Source organism: Sphaerodactylus townsendi, linkage group LG07, assembly GCF_021028975.2.
Source record: "Sphaerodactylus townsendi isolate TG3544 linkage group LG07, MPM_Stown_v2.3, whole genome shotgun sequence".
In the NCBI taxonomy this organism is placed as follows: Eukaryota; Metazoa; Chordata; class Lepidosauria; order Squamata; family Sphaerodactylidae; genus Sphaerodactylus; species Sphaerodactylus townsendi.
In genome coordinates this window covers 82788724-82813375 of record NC_059431.1, presented here as the reverse complement: position 1 = coordinate 82813375, position 24652 = coordinate 82788724, and the positions used below count along the sequence as shown (strand labels likewise).

At 39.3% G+C, this 24652-nt stretch overlaps 2 protein-coding genes across 36 annotated transcripts in view; both read left to right on the top strand.

The window, feature by feature from the left end:
- Positions 1–24652, top strand: part of PTPRD (protein tyrosine phosphatase receptor type D) — a 1487793-nt gene that overhangs the window by 189878 nt on the left and 1273263 nt on the right. Inside the window, exon 1 of one of the 35 annotated variants that reach the window (XM_048502787.1) lies at positions 3236–3252. The exons of the other annotated variants lie outside the window; for them this stretch is intronic. The gene's annotated coding sequence lies outside the window, so the exon portion shown is untranslated. Of the gene's footprint in view, positions 1–3235; positions 3253–24652 lie in introns of those variants that run through there. 35 annotated transcript variants of the gene reach the window in all.
- Positions 16091–16757, top strand: LOC125437012 (putative transcription factor Ovo-like 1). The gene is given in 2 exon segments (XM_048504384.1): positions 16091–16200; positions 16202–16757. Coding segments are annotated over 2 exon segments (666 nt in total).

Here is a 24652-nt window from a genome sequence, read left to right as displayed (position 1 = left end):
GTTGAGGCCCGGTGGCGTAGAGCAATCACCTTAGCTAGGTGTAATGCCCTGCCTTCTTCCTTTAGCCTTGGACGCCACCTTGGAATCCCACATAAAGAAAGGAAATGCCCGTGTGGCATGGATTCTGTGGAAACAGTATTTCATATGCTGTTGAATTGTCCTTTTTATGAGATAGATAGGAAGAAGCACATAATCCCCTTCCTGCATGGAAGTGAAGGCATTACAGATAAACAGAAGGTTATATGTCTTTTAAACAGCCACAACTACGAGCTGTTGGAAGCAGTGGCTAAATTTTTAAATGGTGTTATTTTAACTTGTCAGAAGATGTAAAGGCTGTTATTATCTTGCAATGTTAATGTTAAACTATTTATATGGCATTAAAGGTATTTGAAATCGACTCAATAAAGGAAGCTACCACCCTCAGTGTGCATGACCTGAGCAAGCCTCTTAACAAGAGGACATTTGGAGTTCACTGATTAATAAGTCAGAAGTGACTTGATGGCACACAACATACATAACCAGCCCCCCCCCCCCATTCTTGCCTCTGCCCCTTTCTCCAGATATAAAATCAGGCTATTTGGAGAAGGGCAAGACCAACAGATGAGGGGCAGATCCACTTGTTGTCCTTGCCAAAGCCAAGCATAACACATAAAGCTCTCAGGTTTAAAGTGGTGATGGGGAGCAAGAAAAGAGCCTGTCCTCTTCTTTTCCACCCCATTCAACTCCAGGCTGCTCCAGAGCTTGTAGGACCTCAACAGAACCCAGGCAGGTGATGGGAAATAAGGAAGCATCAGGCATTCTAAACTGTTAGCCTTAGCTGGCTAATCAGTCGAAGTTGGTAAAAGGCACTCCTGGCCATAATTACTACCTGATTATACAGCAGTAGGTCTGGGTCCAAGAGTCCCCTGCCCAATTATGGACTGGCTCCTTCAAGTGAAGTGCAAATCCACCAAGAATGGATGGCATTTTAAATCCTGGTCTGGACATTTCGCCCATCAGTAGCACTTCAGTCTTGTCAGGATTAAGTGTCTGTTTGTTAGCCCACATCTACTCCAAGACAGTACCATCTTACTTTCTCAATGATAATATGGAGTTGAACTGACGTGAGAAATTTTGTCTGCAAACTGTTTACTATTTTATCAAAATGGTGCATGCAAACAAAAGTGACTGAATACCATATGACCCCAAAAATTAAATTACTGATACAAAAGGTTGTCACTCTCCTGGTGGTGGCTGGAGATCTGGAATTATAACTGATTTCCAGGTTACAGAGAGAAATTCCTCTAGAGCCATGGTGGCAAACCTATGGCACTCCAGATGTTCATGGACTACAATTCTCATCAGCCTCTGCCAGCTTGGCCAATTGGCCATGCTGGCAGGGGCTGATAGGAATTGTAGTCCATGACCATCTGGAGCGCTATAGGTTTGCCACCACTGCCCTAGAGAAAATTACTGTTTTGAAAGGGTGCTTTATGGCATCATACTCCAGTGAGGTCCTCCTCCCAAATCCTGCCCTCCTCAGATTCCACACACCCCCACCCATCTCCAGATATTTCCCAGCCCAGAGCTGGCAATTGTAATAATACAGTTGTCTACACGTAAAACAGAAAAGATCTACACACCCCCACTAAAAGTATTGAGCCAATGATGAATTAAACAACTGAGAATAAAAATGTACCTTCACTGAATATTGATAAAAGGTAAAACGTAGGAAATCAACCCTTTGCCTAGAAGGGTGCTACTGAATCACCAAAGATTTAGATACTGGGACATCAAAATGTAGAACGATGATAAAGCCTATCAAAACTGGTATTTGCTTTAAAATGGATAATATAATGGTAAGAAGAACCAGTATTGGGTGAATGGATGCATAGAAGGAAGTGATTCTGGGAAATTCTAGTTCAGAGCTGAAATAGAGGGTAGTATCCATTTTGATATCAGAATCATTGCACAGTGGTAAGTAATGTTTATCAACTTCATTCTGTCTCCTGTGGTATGACTGTACAAAGTATGTAACAACAAAAATTGTAACTTATCCCTGTAGGCTAGTTGCTTCTCTTACTACTGTTGCTCATAACCAAATGCTTCTCTGTTCTACCTTTTTGAAATATTTGGTTTAATAGGATTCAGTGTTTAGTATTCTCAACATACTCTGTTCTCTTCAAAAGAAAGCTCTCAATTTTTTTTATTTTCAGACATAGCATTGCTACAGTTTAAAAAGCAAAAACCTTAATCATTTCTCCCCTCCCCATGTATGCCACACTATTGACTAAGTATTCTTTAGGGGAGAAAACCCAGGACGATAAAAATAATTAAAACTTGCACAACTAGGTCATACATTTTCATCAGCATAAAAAACCACAACTGAACAAATATTTGTGTATCTAATTTATGTAAATCAATGGATAATTGGACCCTTCATTGTTACTATCTTTTTTAAAAAGCAATTAAGCTGTAAGAGGTGAAATTTAGCAGCAGAGGGCAAACTCGTGGCCTAATGCACATTTTACATCTCAATTAAGACTTTTAAAGTAGTTCATAGGACATGGTTTGACATTATGTGAAAGGATAAATTCCACCTAGGAGAACCATATTATTCCTTTTAGCTTGCCCTAGACGTCCACTATACTTTGAAAAGCCTAGATGTCTGCATCTCAACATTTATCAGGTGACAGGTCTGATGCTTAGGTAGCAGAATAAAGCTTTCTTGTCCTGGATCTGGGGCTATCTTGCCTTTCTTGTTATAACATGATTCCTTTTCCCTGGTTTGCCAGGTGTTGAAAGGCCACCTGCTGTACTCTACATGATTTAGTACTACTATATGTTACATTAGTACACAATTAAATCCAGGGAAACATTGAACCGTTGAACATACTCCTGGTGCATTAAATATATGCATGTTCATGATTGTGAGAAAATGTGTTTACAGGTCCTGATATCAGGTGCACTATTATCAGTCACAGCTCTTTTAATGGAAGTTACAGCATATATTTTATTGTGCTGTTGCTTAAATTATTCTCTGTTCTGAGTACAAATTCACAACTGGTGTAGAGTTTCCTGCTGCTTAAATGGTCCCATTACGTAAGCCAGCTTTTGCTTTAAGGTGCTTTTATTATTCATAGGGCAGCTCTACAAATAGGACTGCCTTTCAAAATTGCATGAGACGTTCTCCCATAGCCTTGTACTTTGTAGGTATCCCATGATAGTGTTTCTGAAACAACCTTTCAGGGACTTATTATAAGTTCTGCTTCTGTGAGTATTTAAACTCTTGAAATGCTTGAGTGATTTATGGAAGTCTATCTTATTTGTGCCCAGTGTAAGTGTATCACTTGGGTGATATATACATTCACTCACACACTATAGACAATGACTCCTAGACAGTGTTCTTCTTTTAAAAAGAACACTGCTTTATTTATAACACAGGAATGCAGGTTAATAAATTATTTCTAGGTGATTCACCTGTAGTATAACCATTGTTTCCCAATGTTATATTCTGATACTGTTTGTTTACTGTGTCTGGGGTCTTGCATATGTAATATTATAAAGATTTATGCCTGCTGTTTATGATGCTTTCAACAGCTTTCACTGTTCTTTATTGTGTTTATTGTATTTCGTCCTTTGCTTTATGAGTAACATTAGGATGTGAATACTTATTTTAGGAAAGATGAAAGCTTAGAGGCTTATGTTACAAAGCTACTACATATTCAGTCCTAATATCGGTAATAAAATGTCTTTTCTTTGTTTGCTTTGGCTCCTTCTTTAAAAAGCCAGTGTATCCATGGAAATGCTCAGAAATATAGATGACACCCACAGGGATCTCAGTCATGAGTATTCTGTGCGGATAAGGAGGAACCTAGTAAATAGTGAACTTGTAAATACATGAACTTGTAAATACATGAATAGTAAATACATGAACTTTTATTTGGAATGAGGCATGGAACTTGGGTTCTAATAACATCATAGGAAAGAGGCAAGCCTTTAAAAGTAGAAATAATGTTTGCTGAAATATTATGAAATATGAGATAGAATATGAATCAGCGTTAAAGGATAATGTTTATTTATTTATTTATTTATTTATTTATTTATTTATTTATTTATTTATTGGTTGAACTTATATGCCGTCCTCCCCCGGAGGGCTCAGGGCGGTGAACAACAAAACAAAAATAGAGCACATAAACCAAAGACTAAAATCCGGTAAATATTAATTAAATTGGCTCTATATAAAATAAAATAACCCCACCCCATTAAAATGAAGCATACTAAAATCAGCATAATAGATGGCGCCTACTATCAATCCCCTAAAAACCAGAAGGAGGAGGGGGGAGCGGCGGGATCCACTGATGTTACAGATGTTATAGGGGGCCATCAGCGGCTGGCCTCCCCAAAGACCCGGCGGAACAGCTCAGTCTTACAGGCCCTGTGGAACTTAAGGTCAGGATCCTAAGAATCATATAGTTCTGTGCACTTAAAGTAGCTCTTGATTTGAGGTTCTTGGTAGGCTGTTGTTAATTTTCCAAGTTTTGTGGCTGTGGTCTGGTAGTATTTGCTCCTAAAGTTTTGGTTGTCATCTGCAGAGGCATGCTATGGAAAAATGTGGTTCTCTCTGTGGCACAGCCAATTGATTCTGACTGTGAAAGCCTTCAACATTACTTTTTTGTTAAGAGTTTCCTGTAAAAACTGAGGCATAGTAGTTCCTGGATTTTTCACGTGAAGCTGTAACTTTGTAACATTTTTGCAATTTAGTGCAAATGTGGTAGTGTTTTGGAAGTTAAATACAAGCTTTATACTGCCTGAACACCATCAACAGTCAGTCTTTACGAAGTACAGGGAAGGTTTACATTTTTTTTAATTGCTTGGTTTTCACTTCTAAATAGTCCCATTTTGTTTTATACATAATAAGGTAGAACTATGCATCTGAGACATTTGAAAAAGGAAAAGCCAGTTCATGGAATGTCATGGAATAGGTCAGTGATGGCGAACCTTTTCGAGACCGAGTGCCCAAATTGCAACCCAAAACCAACTTATTTTTCACAAAGTGCCAACATGGCAATTTAACCTGAATACTGAGGTTTTAGTTTAGAAAAAAAACAGTGAGCTCCGAGGCGTGCATTACTCAGGAGTAGTCTTGGTGGTAGTCGGCGTGCCCACAGAGAGGGCTCTGAGTGCAACCTCTGGCACCCGTGCCATAGGTTCACCACCACTAGAATAGGTGTTGCCTTGGAATAAAACAAGTAATCTATGCTTTACACATCACCTGTCTTGCAAAACCTGTTTTTTTTAATGTCAGTTATTGAGATATAATTTATCTTTAAGGTCTATCTTGCTTGTCAGCATGTTGGATAAAATATGTTCTTATACCATGGATGTATGTAATGTTCTATGGAGTTTTTTTGCCACATAAATCCTTTACTGAGGCCTTACATCAGTTTAGTGCTTAATGTTCTGTAATGAAGTATTCTTTCAAGCCAATAATGGAGTATTTTTATGACACAGGGAAAGATACCGCACTCCAGAGAAATCCTCCAGAGAAATCCACAAAACAAAAGATTATTATTCCCTCTCATAGTATTCTGCTTGTATTTTGCTCTATTCTTATGGATGCAGAAAGGTTTTTACAACTGAATCTTTGGGAAACAGCATATCCAAAGTTCTTCAGTCCTTTCTTGTACTGTAATTTTCTTATTTGGCATTTTAATGGATATATTGAAAAGTTATGCAGTTTGTATACTCAGCTTCACAATGTAGACAAATTTAGTGTAAGGGACAATGGTGTATTCTGCACAGAACAAATGTAATGTTTTTTGGATATTATAAATAGTGTTTTAGGGAAGAACTTCACACAGCTCTTTCCCCCAAAACAGACAGAAAAAGGAAAAATGATGTGTGCATGGGATCACTTGGTAGCCTAAACAACCTCTATCCATCTACTTTTTACAATGAACTAGCAAACAGATGAGCTGCAAGCAGGCTCTATGGAGAATCTGCTGGAGCACACAAAATGGCAGATGCCACTATAAAACTGACAAGAGCTCTGTGCAGGAGGCGGGGAAAAATCAATTTTGGCTGACAATGCTTGTGTTCTCCCATTCTATGGGAACACAAAATTCCCGAACAGATCTTTTTTATAACATCCTAAAGACATTATATTTATGCTATGTAAAATCCACCAATATTCATTCAATGAAATTGGAAATATCTATGGTATTGCTATTTCTGGAAGCACCTGAAAAATAAATTGAAAAAATATATATATAATTAATTTTTTTTACTAGTGTTAGAAGGGCACTGTTTCTCAGAGGGAAACTATGAATATTCAAATTGAAAAGGTATTCTAAAGACATATAAATACAAGACTGTCCTTACTGCCATCACAGAAATGTTCCACATGCAGCTTGACCAAGGTGGATTGGGGCTGCTGGTGTTATTTGATCACAGTGTTTGATGTGGTCGACCATGACCTTTTGACCCACCACTTGGCTGTTTCTGGGGTGCGAGGTATTGTCTTTCAATAGATTGCCTCGTTCCACTGGAAGCAAACCCAGCAATTGAGGGCCTCACAGTGGAGCCTGCTTTGTTGTGGTGTTCCTCAGGAGGCCCTGTTGTCTCCTCCTGCAGCCATCTTGAAAGTCTGGTGCCTCTATCTTCAAAAATGTGCAGCCTGCTTTCACACTCAGAAATTCCCCATTGGCTACAATGGAGCCAAGGCACTACAGGGCAGAGAATCTGGGCAAATTTCTTGGGGTGCCTGTCAGGGGCTTATTTTTAAAGCTAGTGGCATAAAAATTTCAGGGTCTCATCCAGAGTCTGTCCTTATGATACCACCGGAATTTGGTGAAATTTGATTCAGGGGGTCCAAAGTTACAGACTGTCAAAGGGGTAGCCCCTATCTCCCATTAGCTCCAATTGGAAACAATGGGGGATGGGGCAGCCATAACTTTGGACTCACTAAACCAAACTTCACCAAACTTGGATGACATCCTCAGGAGAGTCTCTGGATAATATCCTGAAATTTGGTGCCACTAGCTTTAAAAATGCACCCCCAGCAGGCCGAAACTTAAAACAACACACAAAAACCTTTAAAAGCCCAAATGCTTTGCATTTGGATTCATTCTTATTTAGGCACGACATATCCTGCCAATTTTGGCCCAAATATGCCCAAATTTTACAGATTCGGGCCTAATCCAGGATTCAGTGCACCCAAATCTCCAAGCCCAATGATGGCATAAATATTTGTTTGTTGTTGCTGTGTCCTCTCACTTTTCATAGATTATCAATACATACCTGTACATTTATCAAATGAAGCCCCAAAAGCAATCTTAATGTGATTATATATATGACCACATCAAATTGTGTGTGTGTGTAAACTGCCATCAAGCTGCAGCCAACTTATAGTGACTTCTTCAAGTTTTAAAACCAAGAAACTAACAGGAGAAATGATGTCACACAACACTATGATGTCATTGCTAGTCAGACACATTGAAGTTATGTCACCACATTGTACAAAACTCTAAGAATCTCCCAGGGATTGTTACTAGGAAAGTGCACAATTTTTTGTTGGTATTTTTTGGGTTCAGGTTTAATAGTTTCAGAAATCTTCTAAAAACCAACAAAGCTGAATCCCCATACCAGATTTTTTCAGGATTTTAATTTTGGGGGTCATTATTACATTTGAATCCCAAAAAGTTACCTGCCTTCAAACTCAACGTGGATCTTAGAAGCAGCAGGCAGCACAGACCTGAACTCTGGACCTGGCCAGTGTTCAACCATATGGCACCTCTAAACTCCATAGAGGGCCTTGAGGCGGCATGCAAAGCTGATCATTGGACCTGGACAGCTGGGAGATAAATGAAAGGACAGGGGTTCTCCCTTTTTTAAAAAAATGGCAGAAGGGTCAAAGTGGTCCAAACATGCCAAAAATCATTTGGGGATGGAAGAAAAAACCTCAAAATAACTTATCAGTATTTTCCAGGTTTTTTTCAGGTCAACTTTGCCAAAATGCACACTCCTATTTGTTGCCATAGAGATCTAGTAAATACCTATAGTGTGATGCATAGATTGCAATTTAAGTTTTTTGGCTGTAAATGATGTCACAGCATTACATGACCGAGTTCATGCGACTCTGTACTCCCTAGGCTCCTGTTTGACTGGCTACCCCAATGCACAGCATTAATATATGAGATAAAATATGCATAACTGTGGGCTGGGAGAGAGCTGCTACAGTCTGAATATACCTCAATGAATTAATGTTTGAGTTTTTTTCATAATTGTGTTGTTGTTAAGGAGGAGTGTGATTCAGGGCAAAGTGAAATCACTGCATAAAAGAATAGAATAGAGGATCCCGTGATGTCATTTCTGATGTCAGGTGCCTTGATGCTTTAAATATTAATTTTTTTGCCTAAAAAAGACAACTAATTCAGGATGTACTTCATAGATATTAAATTCATGTAACTGACAATTTTAGCTTTCAAAAAAAGCTTCAAGAGGGTATGAATTTTGAACAGACAGGAGTGAGAGGGAAAGGGTTCCTTGCTTATTATTACTTACAGATTGCTAAGGGGGTTTGTTTTAGAATTATCTCTATGTACTTAAATATGTATTTTAAATTACGCAAGAAAAACACTGAAAAATTCATGAAAGTTTATAGAAAAATTGTTACAGGTATGAAAGGAATTATGCACTCAATCGCATTTGCAGAATCTGCCACCTCAGAGCAAGTTAAACATAGGCAGGCAAGCAGGGCAGGGCAGGGCAGGCAGGAAGGTAGGAGATGCTGTTACTATGGAACTTCATGAGTATTTTACCGTATTTTATTGTATTTTAGCCCCCCACCCCCACCTCTGGAAGTTAATGAAATTAATGAAACAGAGGCAGATTCTGCATGGGCCAAAAAACAGCAGTGTGAAAATGGTGTAAACCCTTTTACCTCGTTTTAAACCATTCTACACCATTTTCACACTGTTTTCACATCACTTTTTTTGGTCCATGCAGAATCCACCAGAGTCCCAACGTGATCTCTTCATAACTAAATGAAGATTATTTCAAGCCACCCATGAATCCCTGCTGTCACTCTGAACCTATAGGCAGAGGAAGGGAAATCTTATATTTTAATCAGTTTACTTTATTTTAATTTTAACCTTTTTTATATTTTATAATCATATTTTAATCATTTCACTAACATTGTCCATATAAATCAGTGGGTTGGATCCAGATAAATTGACAGTCAGAGAGACCAAAGTTCCACAGGTCTCTTCTTCCTTCTACAGCCCTCCTTCAAGTCATACCTCAGCTTTTCTTGTCCCCCAGGAACAGCATTTCATGGAGGTCAGTGAACTTCAGTGGAGAGGGGAGGCAGGAAAGGTTCACACTGCCACTGAAAAATTTAGTCTGGATCTAACCAGATATTAAAAATTTATTTGGCATTAACATAACACCAAAATAAAATGTGATATGCAAACAGAATTACACATTTGTCAATTACATGTTGGCTGGTATGATTTAGATACTAGATATATAATTTGAATAATTTGAATTCAGTCAGCTAAAATGTACCTTAATATTATTTGCCTGAGGTGCATGTGTGCATGCATGGGACTCTTTTACAAATCTAGGGCACCTTGAAAAAAGGAACAAGTTTAAAAATAGCTCCAGGCATACAGTATTTGTGGCCCACTGTGCAGTGTGCAGGATTAACTTGTAAGGAGTCTCAATTTCCAAAGAATACACAGCTGTATGAAAATGAATTTAACAGCTCTCATCTATTTAAGAAAACCCTCCAGGTGAAAGACAGCTGTTCACTTTACAGGATTTCTCTAGTTTATTCTTGCCCTGACATTGGCAATCCAAACTTTTGTCATTCTTCCTCATGGGTAGGCAGTTGAATTTCTTAGATGTCATTGCTGACTGCCTGAGTTTTAAGGATAATAATTCTGACAATGTTTGCTCTTTCACCCACTACTATTCACACAAGTAAAGTTATTTCTTAACTGTTTTTGAAAAAAGGCTTTATTTAATAGAATAGAATAGAATAGATAACCACAAAAATAACTAAGTTATAATATAAACTGGAGAAAATATAAAAGGTAAAAAAAACCTGGGGCTACATAACTAACTGGTATGTTAAGTGCAAAGTGCTATATATATTTAATACATCCATGCATATGTATTTGCAGAAAGCACAGTAATGGCAGTATCACAAAGACATCAGACTTGAGAATCTCCAGGAAGTGCACTAAGCATTCAAATATATACTATACAATCCTCACATGAAGTTCTCAAATGGAGAGTCACAATGTCAAACAGTCCACAGTTCAGACGAGCTCCCAGGTTTTTTGCCTGTTTGGTGGAACAGATCCATTTCCTTGGCATGAATTTTCCATCTTGTCTGCATTGTTTAGGGAACACTATCCTTAAAAAAATTAATATAACAGTCAGTTCCTATTTTAATGATGAGTCCCATCAAAACTAGCCTAAGAATAATTATGTATTGTTTATTTGACTCTTGGGTGCTGCTTCCAGCACATAATGGTTTTATTACACTTGGAGGTTTGTGTTAGCCAAGTAGCTTTTTGTTTTGAAGTTACATAGGACAAACCTTGAATGAACCATGGAATCATATAAAATATTGCGCTCTGATATTTGTGGGCAATGTGACCATTAAACTAAATGTGTGGGTTCTGTTTTGTGATGTCATGATGTCCTGTGTTATTGTCTCTTTACCTCCTTTCCACATCTACTTCCATTGATTCACATGTGTGGTGGTGTTTTCAACAACAGTCGTTTTTGTTTAACAGTTTTGACCCAACATGTGAAACAATATTTTCATTGGTGTCTTGACTAAGAATATGTGCTAAATAACATAGCTCTGATGTTATCTTTCAGATTATTAACAAAGCATTCTGTTATATACATTCCTTTTCTGTGGTAAACATACTGGAATAGTCACTATGGTACTGGCATAGCATAGCACAGTATGGTATGGTTTCTCTTTGCCCTGGCGCCCCCAAAGGAAGACTTGAGACATGAAGGATGGGCTCAACTAGTTTATTTGCTTAGCTGTATTCAACTTACATAAGTGGCTGACCTACTTCAGTACTTATTTTAGTAAGCTAGCAATTTCAGTGCTTATTTCAGTAAGCTAGCAATTGAGGGTGGACTGTGCTTGACGTTTGCATGAACTACATTCTGGTCAGATCCACCTCAGCTCCAAACTTGGCTGGTATTTCCTCTGGACTTGATCATCTCTGTCTGCACATCCCTATGTGCAGAGGTTCCCAGCTTTATCCCTCTCTCCCAATATACTGCAAGGTTACTACCAAGTTACAATTTCCCTTAGCCTCATTTCTTCAAAGCACACACAGCCACATGGTGTGTGAATGGCTTGTACTGTATCCACCATGCAAATAGCTCTATTTCTGTCAATTAGTTTTTGCCTTACTAGTTATAAACCAGCAGGCAACTAGTTTTGGACTAACCAGTTATAACAATCAACAAGCAAAAAAGAAGCTTCCAGCACAGTCAATTTCCAGGATCCCCCTCCAAATTCCTGCTCATCTCTATACAACAACCAGCTAACCTCATGCTGCTCCAGGGAGGGTAAGTCAGCCACAACAAAAACACTGAAGGTAAGAGGAAGCAATCAGGCAAAATGGCCAGCTGCCTTCATCCAATTGGCTGTTTTTGCATTCCCCACAGCCAGTAGAGCCTCACACTTTATTTGAACCCAGTTGGGGAATAGGGCAAATCAACCCACAGCATAATTTGCTGTGAATCCTCCTCCTCCTTCTTTAGCTTGCATTCTCAACACTAAACCTATCTTCAAGGACTTGCTAGTAGAAATGATGGAACATAAAACATTGCAGAAATTAACATTCACTTCTAACATTTCAGACTTACATTTAACATGAAGATATTTTTCATTTGCATCAGAAGTGTAGATGGAAGCAAGAGGGAAAGACGAGTTTGTAGAAGCAAGAGGGAAAGACAATATGTCTCATGTGGTTCTGGTGGATTTTCCAGACTGTGTGGCCGTGGTTTGGTGGATCATGTTCCTAACGTTTCACCTGCATCTGTGGCTGGCATCTTCAGAGGTGTATCAAAGACTATCTGTGATACTCCTCTGAAGATGCCAGCCACAGATGCAGGCGAAACATTAGGAACAAGATCCACCAGACCACGGCCACACAGCCCAGAAAACCCACCAGAACCAGTTGAATCTGGCCATGAAAGCCTTTGACAATATGTCTCATGTTTCCTGAAAGGAGAAGGCTGGTTTCTTTTGTCACATGTTTTATTTTTAACAAATAATACTCATAAAAATTAGCATGACCAAAAGAATCCTCATTTGGTTTTCTTTTCACTAATGCTAGGATTTAAATTTTTCTACTTGCTTTCTCTTACTCCTTTCAATTTGAGAGAAAATCTTGAAATTACACACATACATACAAACTGTGTGTTCTAGAGACCATGGTGGTCCAGTACAACCAGAATAACATTAGTGTATATGCATTTCAGCTAGGCAAGTTTTTTCCATATAAATTCATTTAATGTTCTATGTAAGGGTATAAAATTGTTGATGTAAAAAAAAGAAGTAAATTATTTTTCTGTAGAAAGAATTGAGTTGTATTCCTGTAGGTTGTAGGGTTGGTGAAAGCAGAGGGCAACTAGGGCATGCGGGAATGTTTAACTTTAAAATGTTAATGCTCTCTTTTGAAGCCAGTGTCCTACAGAAAGAATAGTATTTCTTACAGATGCAGGTCACATGGGTGGAAAAATTCTCATATACAGATTTCAAAGATATATTTCATGCTGTGATGCTTTTATTTCTGCACAGATAAATACTGCCTTCAATTATCCCTAAAACTTATCTCTTCATTCCTTGATTATTATTTTTTCTGGTTAGGTTATTGGATCATCCTTGTAAATTATTGTGAGAATGTCAAATACTCCTTTCTCGTAATGTCTCTTTCTTTTTCCCATTCCATAACTTTACTACTAGAGTTGTCTGTGGCTGGCTACTGGTAGAAGCTCATGGAAGCAGGGACTTATTTTTTTGGTGTGCTGATTCCATGATGTCACTTCCAGCATAACCTGGAAGTGGCACCAGGGCGACACTTTAGCATTCACCCACAATTCTGGTGTTTGACCATAGGGTTCTGGGCAAATATTAGTGTTGTCCAATATGATGTCACATCCAGGTCACGCCAAAATCAGTGACATGGCATCAATGTAATGCTGATGCCTCTATCTTTTCTATGTATTTCCACTACCACCACCTTGTTGCCCAACTAAGTGATGCTGGACAGTTATATATCACTGCAGCACTAATGGAACTGCAGGGGGAAAGGGTCCTGTTTCCTACATTTAACACTCAGAAACTTGGATTAGGGTTGCAAATTTTTGACAGCAAAAATTGTGATGCCGAAAAGTAGAGTTGGGAAATACTTGGAGATTTTAAGGATGCAGCCTGAAAGGGTGGAGAGGGGTTGGAGCTGGATATTTTGAGATTGAAGATTTTGGTGTTGGAGCCTGAAGAGGGATTTCAATAGGACACAATGTCATAAAGTCAGAGGCATATTGGGGGAAATGGCGCCCAGAGACAACTCCTTCTCTGGACACCCTCCTATACCCCCGTGCCCCCTGTGCTCGAGGGAGGGGTTTGGGGGCATGTCCCCACCCCAAGCTCTGCTCCCCTGGCCTCTCTGCCAGCTGGCTTTTAAAAGCCAGAGCTTTTGAAAGCATGGAGGCTGGAGGCAGGGCTCGGAGGCAGGGCCATGCCCAACTTCTGTGCAGGCCAGGAGGTGGGGCTTGGTGCAAGCCAGAAGCTCAGGGTGGAGCCACCCCACCCCCAGTTTCCATGCTTTCAAAAGCTCCAGCTGTCAAAAGCCAGCCTGCAGGGAAACAGGGGGCAGGGCTTGGTGGCGTGCGGCTGGGGTGCATGCCATTTAGGTATGTGGGAAGGGTGTCCAGCACCTCCCCATTTGACCAAAAGATGTGCACCTGGGGACATGGGTGTCCCTATGTCCCTAGGGCGATATGCCACATCATAAAGTGTGTCTTCCAAAGTAAACATCTTACCGAGGAACTCAGAGATAGAGGTATTAATGACAGAGAAACGATTAATTACAATGGAAATTTTTCTCATTTTGTCTTAAATAAACATACCTAGTCATTTAAATGTTTACTGGTCAACTCTGAAATACCCCTTCAGAAGGAAGATCTGGCTATTTATATTGGAGAATCCCAACTAAATAACAACAGATGGTCAAACTTTAGCAACATCAGATTAGCACTGAGCAAACTACTAAAGTGCTCCTTAGCAAAACCCCAACTGTTTAAATTTACAAGATTTCCAAATGAAGGTCATTATAAAAGACTTGTACTTCACTTCCGCTCACTGGAAGTACCTATGCTCCTATTTAGGAAGAGAGAAACATGTAGTAAATATGATATATAGATGATATATAGATCTATATATAGAGATATATAGATCAAACTATCCATAAATTAACACCAACAAATAATCATACTGATAATTCAACTTTAATCCCTCAAATAACCAAAGAAGTGACATCATCACAGAAGAGACTTCAAATCCAAATGGGAAATTACAGCAACTGACTAAAGAGCTGATTAATAATAGACATCAATTGGAAAGGACTCTCATATCTTCGAATGATATAAGTATGTTAAACCCAGAGAGACCCCAACAGTTCCAGCCAAAGCAGTCTGCAAAAACATATAATGGACTTGGAGAAACTGAAGGACGCCACACAAACCAACATGAATCAAACAATACTGATAGATTTAGAAGATGATGATTACACAAATCAAATCTCTCAACATCTTCATATCAGTGAAATAAATCTGCACCCAGCCCAATCATCTCAGCATCAACCTGAAGAGTCTTTTGAAATAGAAATGGACAGAGACCTCACTAAACATCTTCATATTTATTTCTTAAATGATTTTGGAGAAAAATCATGAGCTCAGGAACTTACTAAACTAAATAATCAAACTCAACTGATCATTCACCTGATCATTAACTGCAATTTTAAGGATCCCTCTGTAGTACAGACTTCTAACATAGATCATACAAAGTCTAATAACACTATACTTGGGCCAGTCTCCAACACTTTGATCCTACAGGAGACCCTAGAGAAGGATGTATCAACACATATAGAGATGAATTTGGAATCCAGATTACCCATATTAATGCTGGTAAATGGAAATGCGTACACTGATTCTACAGCAGCTCTCGACAAAATTGATCTTAGCTGTCTATCTTGGAACATAGCTGGCTGGAATAGCTGGCTAGAATAGTTACAGATTTACATGCATTCTTGTCCGATTTCAATTTACATTTCAATTTTTTTACAGGAGACATGGAGCTCATCCAAAATATATTTGAAAGGTTATATTTCATACACTCTTCCAGCCACAAGAGTCTGCTCAAAAGGTCACTACTTAATTAGATTAATTTAATTTTAAATTTAACAAATACTTGAATGACATTGAGAGTTTCCAGCCTAACCATCAAATTTTACTAATTTTACTTCAATGCCAGAATAGAGCAGGATGATGTAATGTTATTTAATACTGCTGATATCTGACTGTTATTTCCAAACTCATGCACCATCCCCACCACACATCCCTTCCACCTCCTTCCCAAACATCTGATCCACTTAGGGCCAAGGCGGTTTTCCTGCTTCTCAGGTGGCAACTGATTCATTCCTGCAGATCGGGAGCTTCAGAGAAAGCTCAACTCTCCCACAACAGCTGAAAGGTGCCCGGAAAGGAAGAAGAGAGACCAGCTTGCCTCTGCCTGCCTCTTCCACCTTGCCTGGTGTACCTTGATCCCTGATGGAAGAAGCCCTGTGCACCAACGGCCAGGTGACTCCCGCTGGCTACGGGGAAGAAGAGACTGGAATGCTGGATGTGGCTTCCAACTTTGATCTCAACGTTCCATTTGTGGAATGCCTTTGAAGAATGACCCCCTCCAAAAAAATAAAAGGCAAAGTTGTGGCGTGGGAGGAGGAGCGGGAGCCCAGGAGCCCAGAACGAAACCAAGTTAACTTTTCCACAACTTTTTAAGATGCTCAGAGCTTTCCTGGTGAAGAAGTTGTGTGTTTTCATCGGCAAGAGGAACTGGAGCGAACTTCCCAATGAAGAAAGGGGAGAGATTTACATCCCAGTCTCGCTGGGTGGGTATTCCCTGGAACGTCCTGGAGCCTCCCATCACGGAACCTCCTTCGTTCTCGACGCTGCTGGGCATGACAATACGAGACTCCAGCTACATGGCAGCACAGCCCCATGGTATGGCCCAGGTCCATAGTGGGATACCCCAGGATGGAGAGACAGGATTCTTGCACCCCAAGATTAAGGTGACCCACGGCAAAGGGCCAGGTGAGCAGTTGTCTTGCCCCATTTGCCAGAAAGGGTTCTCCTACCAGCGGATGCTGAACTGCCACTTGAAATGCCACAGCCAAGTGAAACAGCATCTGTGCCCCTATTTCAATAAAAACTTCAATGACACCTTTGACCTCAAACATCATGTCCAGGTGTTCAACTCCGTGTGTGAACTCTGTGACAAGGCTTTCACCCAATGCTGTTCCCTGGAATCCCACCTAAAAAAGATCCATGGGGTGCAACAAAGGAGCACTGTGCCAAGCTGTATATTGCTGATATCGCAGAAAGCAGCTCCAGCTCATCTCCTTTTCCTAATCCTATATTATCAAGTGACCTTTCCATTAACAAAGTGACCTTGTTGTTATTGGAGCTTTGTTTCTCAACCAATAAATTAATTATTAATGACCATCACCCATAAGATTATCTGGGATCTTTCACATTCATATCACCAAGGGGCTGATGCGTAATTGATTATGCAATTGTATCCAACAATTTAGCTCAATCAATTGATAGTTTAAGATCATTAGTAGATCTGAAAGTGACCATTTATATTTGACCATCTATATCAAAAACGATCCAAACCAACAGCAAGGTAACATCCTGGAGATAAAGAGTGATATATCCAGAAACACTTTGCCATCAAAAAGGTAGACACATCTAGAACTTCTTTATAATGTATTTCATACCGGTTTGTAAGACTCCTTAATTCCATAATAAATAATCCCTCTATTATTGAATTTATTACACTATGTGAGAATGTAGTATTATATATAAATCAAACCTCTCAACCTAATAGAATTACCAGAAAGTATAACAAGAAATATACTACCAATATCTGGCTTGACGTGGATTGTCCATTAATGAAATCTAAACTTCGTGATACACACTGCAACTAAATGATCCACTTTACCAGAACTAGCATGAATAAATACTACCAACTGAAGAAAATATTCTATATAATGGTCAATAAGAACAAGTGCCAGTGGCCCCAAAGGAATTGGGAGTTATTAATTAAAGCAATGTGTAACAGGAATCTTGTGAATTGGGGCAGATCATATCATATACATTTCTGTCCAGTTCAGCTCCTCTAATTTCTCCTATCTCATTTGCTAAATGGATTAAGCATTTTGAGATAATTTTTTTTATGATCCCTCTATAATTACATTAGCTGAGGAGAATGAGATTCTGACATCAGTTCCTGAATGACCTCCAGCATCTTCAGAAAAGATTAGCCGTTATTTAACCAACTTAAATAAGGGAAGACCCCAGGTTCAGATGGACTTCTTCCTCAATTTATTCATCAAAAATTCAGACACCTGGGCTCTCACATTGAACAAACTTTTTATGAAATTGAATTCTCCAAGTTTACTACCAGAATCATGGACTCCTTCAACAATAGTTCCCATTTATAAAAAAGGTAACCCATGTCACCCAGCCAACTTCAGACCAATCCACTTGTTATCTGTAACTAGGAAGCTATATGCCATGCATTTCCAACCTAAATTAACTGGTGGAGCCCTGCCCCCATGCTTATAAAAGCAAAGGAGATGAGGATTGAACCTCAGTAGCCCTCATCTCCTGTTAGCTCCCATTGGAAACAACGGGGGATGGGGGCACCCCTTTTGGGGGTCAATAACTTTGCCCTCCCAAACCAAACTTCATCAAACTTGGGGAGAATCAGCAGGACAGGCTCTGTATGACATCCTGAAAGTTTGGTGCTGCTAGTTTTAAAATTGTGCCACCTGAAGGCCAAAACGTGTAAAAACACCAAAAAATCATAAAAATTTAAACGGACCCGAATTTTTTGGATTTACCCAAATTTTCGGGCATATCCGAATTGGCTCTGATTTGGATTCGGGCATACAAATAATTTTATGCCCCAAAACACCCAGATCCGATTTTTACCTAATTTTTTTGAGTATCGACCAACCCTAAATTTGACTCTTTACTAAATATAGATGGGAAGCAGACACTCAGACTACTGAAACAGAGGTTATTTAACATCAAGAAGCAATCCATATTGTCACAGGTTCAAAAATCTGGATTGTCAGTGAGTCCTAAAATTTCAGAAATTATATTCCTTGCTAAGTACTTCACTTCTTTAGTTTATCCTCCATTGCAACATGCCTTCATGCAAGCATGCCTTAACATCTTACCTACAGTAATATTAAATGGCTGATGTTCACAGATTCTTCATTATCAAAGACTGTGTCCTTGCTCCTCCAACTGACCCAAAACAGTTGTTCACATCCTGTTTGACTGTGAATTATATACTAATGTCTGAGTGGAACACTTGAAGATACATCTAAACCACCTTCACCCTTCAAACTTTGTGACTGCCCAAAAGCTTCTTTTTTATTTTAATCACCAGAGAACTCTAGATATGGATTTATTTTTAATGAAAGCAATGGGAATTAGATCTTTTTTAGATCTACAATTAGATCTACAATCTATCAATTGTAAATTTTAATTTTAATTTATTAACTTGTAGTGATTTTGACATGATCTTACTATGCCAATAAAGGTTTTCCAATTGGAATAATCCATGGCTGATTGAAAAAGAAGCAGGGCATATCTTGCCAAATCATAGTGCTGCAAAAATGGTTGTAAAGCTGGCACTGAAATCTTGGTACTGAAAAATGCAGTAAAAATGCAACAGAACATACTAGAACAGGCCCCAGAGAAGAGCTGAAGGCAGAGTCCAGCAGTGTTTGCCTACTCCGGGAGCAGTTTGGGTGGTTTTAATGTCAAGGGGCAATACAAAATCTGCCTATTTGGTTAAAATGAAATATTTGTAAAGGCTCATGGTGGGGAGGGGAGCCTGACTTTTCAATTTCTCTTTCTTTTGCTTTTTTCTCTGTTAGGTGGGCAGTCGTTGCTGAAATTGTTTATCACTATAATATAATACTGTGGAAGCACAATGCCCAACTTTATGTACTCTTATTCATTCTTAAGTTTCAGATTTTAAGCCCTATCAAGAAAGAGAAAGAAACACGCATGTCAGTACTCTCTCAGTACTATGTGGTTTGTCACCTGAGTTCTAATCTTGGAACAAATGCTGTTTGCCGCAGGTGAGCAGGCAAGCAGCAAATTACAAGAATTTGTTATTAGATGATAGATATTTATTATTACGGCCTTTTGGCCAGCCAATAGTTTAAAATCAGAGTACATTGTTATTAGATGCAACTCCAACCAGTGGTATCCTCTGGGTATTTGTATTGTTTAACAGATTTTGCTTTGAGCAGATGCCTTTGTATTATTTTTACCATAAAAATGGATCGAAAAATCATTCCATATGAATAGCTAGAATGTATGCTTGTGGCATTAACTTACCCTGATAATTATTCACTTATTAATGCAATATGTTACAAAGCTGCTGTCTTCTTTTAAAAGCAAAGCTGTTAATCACTTGCTCTGCAAATCTTGTTGTGTTAGTTAAATTTTTACTGTTACTTTAATCTAGCTTTAACAGTCAGCTCCAACTACAATGTAAATTGAAGATCTGCTGAGATTGTGCCACTGCCACTCTAGATTACTGTTAGGTATAGTATATTATACAGGAAATTACTATGGTATATTGTATCTTCTGCAGATACAGCAAAAAAAAGACTGCTGAGATTAGGACTGTGAAAGCTCAGGAAAAACTTTACAGAAGCATGGGATAAAAGATTGTTGGAGAAAGTCCTTGTATGTAGAACTGTAATATTATAGTGTGGTTCCCCCCTCCCCCTTGCCACAGATTTACTGTATATAAAACTCAATTTCTGAGTGTAAAAGAGCAAGTATTTTACTGACTCAGATTTTAATGGCTGCTATATAGGAACTAATAGAAAAGAAATAAGTTTTCTTATTCTAGCCTGATCACAGCATTTGTGCCCAAAGCAGGAGTAGTACTAATACCTATGCCTCTCACCTCTCTTGCTCATGTGCTGGGCCACAGCAAGGTGCAAGTCAGCCTGATGGTGGATGATCTGGTGTGCGAGCACAGGCAAAGTAGCCAGCCAGCTGGGCCTGCACAAAGAATTTGTACAAATGGGCAGCACTTACAAGTTCCACAAGGTGCACAACCTGGTCACATTCAATGTGTTGGAGATGCAGCTTCTAAGATTTGCTTTGAACAACCCCTTTGCGGGGGAGGGGGGAACTGCTGTCCTTGCATCACACTGTTTTAAAACAGCCAGTCTTTTCTGGAGGACACCAAAAAGAGACTCACTCAATGGTTCACATCAAAGGTTTTTTTTTATTGTCAAGAGCAGTGATCACACAGGTACTTACATGAGCCTGTTTTCTTTTACCCACCTTTTTGGGACTGAACTTTGTCTCCAACTTTGGACAGTTCTATCAGGCCTGGCTGCCTTTTCTTGCCTTACATCCTCCTCTGGTTGATTCTTTGTTCCTACTTAGTCTCTCACACTCAGTCTCTTATACTACCTTGTCTTGGAGAAGCTTCTGCCTTTAACCCAGTACATGAGTCCTCCTCTTGCCTCTGCTGCTGCCTCAGTGTCACAAGTACCTTATATACTCACGTATAAGTCTATTTTTTCAGCACATTTTTTGTGCTGAAAAAGCCCCGCCTCGACTTAAACGTGAGTGAACGGGTGGTGAGCAGGTGGGGGGAATGGGTGGCGAGCAAAAAAAGGCTGGGAACTGAGGGTGTTCTTCTGCACCTGCTCCCTGCTATGTGGTCCCAAAGGCAGATCCCAGGTAAGGCTTCGGCTGTTGCTTCGCTGCACTACAGGTGTCCGGTAGCTTCATTCACAGTGAATATTCAGTGAATAGGTGTGAATATTAAATATATATGTTACAGAATTTTTGTTCAGGCCAGGAAGCTCCATGAATGCTAGGGAGCCATACTCATTGGGAAATCTGAACCATTGGAGCCCATGGTGATAGGAATCTCCCCCCCCCACAGGGTTCCCTGGGGTACAGCCACTGCCAGCACCTTTCTCGGCCCCCACCCAGTGTTTTTGGAAAGCAGGTGGGACTTCAGCTGAGCTTGCAGACCTGCAAAAAAGACTTGCTTTGGGGCAGCGGCTGCCATCACAACGCAAGCATCTTCACTGTGTAATGATAAGCTATCTGTGTTGAAGGAGAACCTGTAGGGACTTTTAAAAAGGGGGATCTTTTTGAGCATCTTCCCTATGAAACTCTGAAGAGATACTGTCTGTGAGAGTTATATATTCCACTTCAGAACTTTTAAAGTTATTGTTGATACCATACTGTTTTTTTAAAAAAATAAATATTCAAAAACATTTGTATTGGTATCTATTTTTATTTTTGAAATTTACCAGTAGCTGCTGCATTTCCCACCCGAGCCAATACGTTTTCCCAGTTTTTGTGGTAAAATTAGGTGCCTCAACTTATATTCAGGTCGACTTATAGGCGAGTATATACAATATGTGTTTGTTTTCAAACTTGTTATAATGCTTTTGGTTGTTCATCACCTTGGGGAGCCTAAATTCAATGGAAAGGTGGCTTAAAATATTTTAGATAAAGAAGATGTCAGATCATCTGTTTGGATCAGATCATTTTATTCTTATTCACAGCAGATGCACAATAAAGTGTGAATTATCTTAGTAAATATTTTGAATGGAATGAGATCAGAGAAAAGAGTTTTCTAATTGTAATGCTTGCATGTATTATGTAACCCTGCCCTGTATACCCTGCCTTATGAAATATTGGATTTCATATTGTTTCTTATGCTATGTGCTGCAAAATGCCAGTTTCCTTGTTTGTATGGGTGGATAGCAGAGTGTCCAAGTTGAAAGCAGGCCCCAGGCAAAAGGTCTGTTTAGCAAGATTAAATCAATGAATGAGTTACTCCAGCATAACCTGGAGGTCTCATTTTGTTTGTGGGAATGATCTTGATTACCACACCTTGCTAAAATACTGTGAGACAAAAGAATATGGAAAAACACCTTGGTATCAGATGCTGCATTTCACTATCTCTTCTGGAAACCAGGTCAGCAACAGATGGTTGCTTCTTTGCATTTCCTCCACCTATTGTTATGACTCTCCTAAACCACTCACCCTGTCCTAATCAAATGTCTCAGCTAAATCTGAATAACCTGGGCAGTGTCTCCACAGAGTTACTCTGCATAAAGCCATTCTGTGCTTCCTGATTTAATCTAAGAGCAATTGACTACATTGTTCCGGGTACTTAGAACAATAGAAGAGCTTTAGATAGAGCTCAAGCCAGCAAGCCCAGCATGGGAAGTTCCAGAGAATTTAGGAAAATGAAACTTAAACTCACTTGTTCCCACCCCTACCTGGACAAAAGGGTATAAAAGTACTGAGCACCCCAACTTCAGTGCTCAATACTTGCCTGTACCTCACTTGGTCTGGTTGGGTTGACACAATATCGTCCTTCGCCTGGATTCAGATGCTGGTCATTTGAATTCTTGCCTTCTTCAAGATCTTCTTCAGCTGAATTTAGGTAACGTATAGTCCCTGCTTCCCCAAATCCCATTCTATCTTCCCATGTATCTTTCCTCCCTATCTATATCCTAGGAACTGTGTGTATGTGCCTTGACTTCTCACTGTGTGATTGTTTGCAACCAAAATTTATATTAAAATATTTAAACTGCAATTTGGTCTTTTGTGAATTCTCTGCAGATATGTTTCAAGCCATTTCTGGTATACATAGTCTAAAAAGATCCCTATCCAGCCTGCCTCTGCATTGCTAAGCCGAGTTATTTTTCCTATTGCTACTTTAAAATAGTTGTGTGCTGTTACACTCTTAGCAGCTGGTGGAGATTCCTTGAAAATAAGTTCACAACCTGTGAAAGCTGGGTAACATTATGTTCATGTTAAGACTTAGTATAGTATGCCATTCTTACCTCATATCCTGAATAAATATTTTTGTTTCTTCCTAGGGGTATTTCCCAGTGGTGGGATCCAAAAATTTTAGTAACAGGTTCCCTTGGTGGTGGGATTCAAACAGTGGCGTAGCACTAATGGGGCTGGGCGGGGCATGACAGGGGCATTCGGGGGGGACATTAATAATTTCTGTTACTGTAAAAACTCTTACTGTAAAAAAAGTTCCTAATTTCCAGCTGGTATCTTTCTGTCCATAATTTAAACTCATTATAGCAAGTCCTATCGTCTACTGCCAACAGAAACAACTACTTCTCCTCTAATAGACTGCCTGTCAAATACTTAATACTTTCAAATACTTAATTTTGTTTCTAGAAATCAAAAGAAGGATACTTTCCTTAAACAAGGAACTTTACCATATTTCTAAAACATGTTCTTAAAACTGCCCAACAGGGAGAATTATCCCGTTTTCTACCTTCGCTAACCAGCCACATAGGAAACAACAGGACTTTATGCCAACTGTGAAATCATGAGTGGTCACTACAGTTTAGTGAAGATTCACCATCACCACTGTTTGTTAACTATATTCTGAAGGGCTAATACATTCAATACTCAAAATAATTTGCACTTTAGATTAAGACACAAATTCATTAAAACATGGATCCGATGGACCATTCCTACTGCATAGGCATATTCAAGAGCTAGATATCAAGGCTACTATCAGGATACACAGGTCATGACTTTTTAAAAAATTGAGTAAGCATTAGTAGTTAGTACCTTTAACCTTTCACTTATACAAAATGCTTTGTAATCCTTTAGCCCCATAAATACCTAAAATCAGTCATTAACACTCCCTTTTTATTCCTGGGTGACCTTGGGCTAGTCACAGCTTTCAGCCCCACCCACCTCACAGGGGGTTTGTTGTGACGGGGGAAGGGCAAGGAGATAGTAAGCCCCTTTGAGTCTCCTGCAGGAGAGAAAGGGGGGGGATATAAATCCAAACTCTTCTTCTTCTTCTGTTTAAAGTAAAAAATAAACCAGAACATAATCCATTGTGAACTAGAATTCGCAATCCATACTGTATATTCTGCAAATATTTCACATTAATTAATCCAGGATTAGAGACACAGATTAGCATAACAATTCTCACATACAGGAATACAGAACTTTTAAGTGACCAAGCATCATGGTAAATCACAATTTATCATAAAATGAACGGACAGAGTGCCAAAATTAATAGCCTACCAAGCAAGTAAAGAGTCCCCTGGACCCAACAGTAGTTAAAGCGTCCCTCCTCTTACTAGCCGGCAAGCTCTGGGCTACGAGAAAGAAGAAGAGAGGGGGAGGCGAGGGTGTGGAGATGGAAAAGCAGACCCAATTAGTAACCCCCTCTCGGCACACACAAATAATTAGTAACCCACTCTCAGGAACT